Genomic DNA, 4,511 nt, shown 5'->3' on the forward strand with positions numbered 1-4,511 from the left:
GGACGTAATTCACTCAGTAAATCATTGGCAAAAGAATCTCTTTCATAGACTCTGCTTTTAGTTAACCTCATCTAAGACAGTTACCATAGGAACATCTGTAGCACAGGTTTAGAAGCCACTACTATAAATTAAAATAAATGAATAAATGATATAGACATATTTGTATTACCTCCTCTTCTTTGCGAATGTTGCATTTTATGGGAGTGACCTGAGCCTGGTTGGTGTGGGGCAGGCTGACTTTCAGTTCTTCTGCAGTCGATTTTAATCTATCAAAGTTACGAGATGCAATGACCACATTACACCCTGAAAAGAAAACAGAGAACAAGTAAATATGCTTTCACTGGTTGTCTAAATTTTTTTTAACTTTTTTTCAATGTTTATTTATTTTTGAGAGAGAGAGACAGAGCACGAGTGGGGGAGGAGCAGAGAGAGAGGGAGACCCAGAATCAGAAGCAGGCTCCAGGCTCTGAGCTGTCAGCACAGAGCCCGACGCGGGGCTCGAACCCACGAACCATGAGATCATGACCTGAGGTGAAGTCAGACACTTAACCGACTGACCCACTCAAGTGCCCCATTGATTGTCTAAATTAAAAAAAAAAAAATACTAATGTTTAGGAAATATTTCACGTGTTCCCATAAAAAAAGATTTAAAAAAAAAAAAAGATGAGTCGGGACTTCTGCTTCTGGTTATGATGGAGCATCAATAACCAAGTTTACCCTCCAGACCGAAACAACTGAAGAACTAGACAAAGTATATATAGCAATGGTTTTCAGGCACAGGACATGGGTACCATGATGCAGCAATCTCGGAGAGTGGAAACAAACACTGTGAGTCCTATGATCATTCCAGCTTACCGCCTGGAGACAGTGTCCAAGGTGCAGCACAGAGAGGAGGAGGAAACCATTCAGAGCCCAGGAAGAGATGAAGATGGGAGTCCCAGAGGCCAAAACTAGGTTACATAGGGCAGAGAGAGAAGATAAGTCACAGAGCAATAACTCCAGAGATCTGCAGAGTTCCCTCAAATATTCAGCTGAGCACTGAACAGTGCATTGAGTGAAAAAAACTATCTGAGGCTGGGGAAAGAACCATCCCAAAGGAGCAGAAACAACAGACCCTGACATTCACACAGCACTGAGAATAGTGTTCCCACCAGGCAAAACCTTTCAAGGGCCAATGGGAAAAATACGCAGAAGGGTATGGCCTCAGTAGTGAAGCAAAATTAGCCCTAGGTTAAAGGCCATTCAGGTCAACACTTAACATACAACAAGCCTCTCCTAAGATATCAAACTGTTTCCAAGTAACTTAGGTGCATCTTAAAACAAAACTCAAGAATATACAAATAGCCAGCACTGAACAAGGTAAAATTCAAATGTCTGTCATCCAGCAAAAATTTTACCAGTCATGCAAAGAAGCAGATAAATAGAACCCATAACGAGGAGAAAAGTCAATTAATAAAAACAGAACCAGAAATGGCACTGACAACAAAATTAAACAAATTCGTGATAAAGAGAAAAATATTAAAAGCAGTCAGAGAAAAAGAACAGAACAAAAAGACAAGGAAGACAGAGACTTCTTTTTCAGAAATATTGCAAGCCAGAAGACAGTGGAAATGGCTCGAAAGTACTGGGGAGGGGCAGAGGGTGGGCATTTGGGAACCCAGAAATCTTGACCCAGTGAAAACAGTTTTCAGAAATGATGACAACATGAAGAGCTGTTCACACATATAACAGCTGGAAGCATGTTACAGCTGCATTAAAGCAGACCTGTATTACTTAAAAGAGTAAAGGAAGTCTTTCAGATGGAAGGACAATGATACAGATGGAAATCTAAATTACCAGAAACGCCAATTATGTGAGTAAATACAAAGACTTTTCTTCTTTCTATTCAAGTCTCTTTACTTTTTTTTTATTTTTTTAATGTTTATTTATTTATTTTGATGGGGCAGAGAGAGAGAGTATCCCAAGCAGGCTTTGCACTGTAAGTGCAGGGCCCGATGAAGGGCTTGGATCCCATGAATCGTGAGCTCATGACCTGAGCTGAAATCAAGAGCCAGACGCTTAACTGACTCAGCCACCCAGGCACCCCTATTCAAATCTCTTTAAAAGGTGGAGATTGTTTAAAGTAAAAATGGTAACAATGCACTGTAGGATTTATAACCTATGTAAAAATAAATGTGTGGGAACAACAGTGTGATGGCCAAAAAAGGTGAAATAGCAGCACAGGCAGTCCTTCCTTTGCTCAGCTCTAACACGCACGAATTTCAATTGTGTAAGCGTAGTTGAACAACATAAATCCCTCAGCAACATGGTTCAAACTTCAGTTACCATGACATATTAATGGTGAGTAATTGTATAAAATACAAGCTGTTCCGTCCACAAATCACCATTGAATAACAGATGCACATCATGATCAGTGACTAATCATGTCACTTCTTTCAATGTCTGGCCATGATTGGGCATCATGCATGCTTTCTTCAATTCACACACAGACAGCAAAGAAATACAGTCGTGTTGTGTCCGGGTCTCCCAGTGATAAGCCTAGGATTCAAAGAGGACTGGTCCAAAAAGATGAAAATACAACAAAGAAGTAAAAATTGGTAACACTGGAAGTGAAATTAGAATTGAATGGAAAGGGAGTTATAAGAGGAATAGTCGTCCAGGGGCATACTGACACTGCCATCAGTGTTTTCCTGAAGTACAAATTCTAAGCTATGACATACTGGAATGTCTATTCACCTTACTGAGTGAAAATGAACCTTAGTGTTCACTGTCGCCTGATGTCTTAGATCCTCCTGAAGAGACTGCTTCCCTTTTTTCATAGACAAATATATAAATGTATCAGAAATACTGGCCAAGGCACCCTCAGAGCACATAGAGCAAGAAGCCTTGCCAACTCTGGACTTCTCAGAGGTACACAGTAGATTTTAATTAAACTATACTGATAATTACAACTATATTGATAACTCTCCTCTCTCTCCCTCACCAAGCCAAGGCTGGTAGTCCCTTCTACATGCTACTATACCCCTGTCCTCACCCTAACACAGTATTTAAGCCCATGTTACATTGGAATGACCTGTTCTTAAGAGTCTCCCCCACACGCTGGCTGTCACCCCCAGAGGATAGGGACCTGTTGCTACCATAATCGTTACACTAGCACAAAGTCCACATTCAATATACACATGTGGAATAAATGGAGTTTATAAAGGTAAACAGTAAGAAGGGTCTCCACGTGACCACAATTATTTTACTTATATGGGACGAGCGAGCTTCTGCATATCTAAAGAAGGCACTTAAAGAAAACTATTTTTCAAGCTCACGTTGTAATTTAGTAATCTCCAATAGAGACAACTTTTGGAAATTCTGATGGGCATTCTGAAAGCTTTACAAAGCAAACACTGAAAAGATTCACCATGGGTTCCTGGTAAAACAAGACTTTTAAACAGAATTAAATTTATCAAAATGGATGTGTAACTTTCAGCACAGCATCAATTATACTGTTAGGAGAACTCTTGTTTCCTTTTAGCTTGTTACCAGGTAGGCTCTATTCCCAGAAGGGAAAATAAAAATTTGAAATAAAAATTTGGCATATTCTTTTCATATGCCTTTAAACTTTATTTACATGGTTTTTTCATTCAATGAGGATTTACATCTTCATATAAGTAAACTTGTCCATTTTCCCCTTTGTGGTTTCTTTACTTGTTTATGTGCTTACAAAATCCTCCCTTTCCCCAAGTTCGGGTAAATATTATAACAACTGTGTGCAGATTATATATGATGGGAGTCTCTTGGGTGTTAAGACCTTTAACAATTAAGTGAAGTGAAATGAAGTTTTCCCGTGTTTCTTCATTAGGTAATACATAAGATGGATTAATTTTAAGCACACATCTACAAATACTTCCATAGCATGTTCCCAAAGGTGTCCTTATTCCCCACTTCGGGCAATGTATCTTTGATTCTAACTGTTCCCTTTAGCTTACAAACAACGGTTTCATTACTCAACGTTTCCCCACAGTTTCTTAGGAAGGACTCTCTTCTTCCCCTCCCCCGCCCCCGCTCTGGTTTCAAGTTCACCCACGTCTCCAGCTTCTTTGCTTAGCAAGTCCAGGTCTCCGAGCGGTGCCTAGGAGCTCCAGGCACCCCGACCCCAGGTTATGCCAGGGTATCTCTGCGTTGTCTGGCCCAGGGGCTTGCTCACGTACCCAGGTTCAGGAGCTCGGTGGTGATGGCCTTTCCGATACCCGTGGCCCCGCCGGTGACGATGGCCAATTGGTCCTTCAGCAAGCCGGCCGCCAAGCAGCTCTTGCCCCTTGTGGAAACGCCCATCTCCACGGCGCGTCCGAGTCCCAGGAGCACTAAGGTCCCTCAGCCTGGGAGGTAAGCGGGGCCTTTGGTTACTTGTCAGCCCTGGCCCCGCCCCCGCCCCCGTGGCCCCGCCCCCGTGGCCCCGCCCCCGTGGCCCCGCCCCCGTGGCCCCGCCCCGTGGCCCCGCCCGCACGCCGAGGCAGGTCCCC

The 4,511-nt window shown here is 42.5% G+C and overlaps 1 protein-coding gene across 1 annotated transcript in view; it reads right to left on the reverse strand.

The window, feature by feature from the left end:
• Positions 1 to 4,398, reverse strand: part of PECR (peroxisomal trans-2-enoyl-CoA reductase) — a 28,415-nt gene extending 24,017 nt beyond the window's left edge. The window contains exons 1-2 of the mRNA XM_042950090.1: positions 4,200 to 4,398; positions 170 to 303 (exon numbers count right to left, since the gene is read on the reverse strand). Of these exons, the coding sequence (XP_042806024.1) occupies positions 170 to 303; positions 4,200 to 4,323 (258 nt within the window). The 5' untranslated portion in view covers positions 4,324 to 4,398. The remainder of the gene's footprint in view (positions 1 to 169; positions 304 to 4,199) is intronic.
• Positions 4,399 to 4,511: the final 113 nt, after the last annotated feature.

The sequence above is a fragment of the Panthera leo genome, chromosome C1, assembly GCF_018350215.1.
Source record: "Panthera leo isolate Ple1 chromosome C1, P.leo_Ple1_pat1.1, whole genome shotgun sequence".
NCBI classification, from domain to species: Eukaryota; Metazoa; Chordata; class Mammalia; order Carnivora; family Felidae; genus Panthera; species Panthera leo.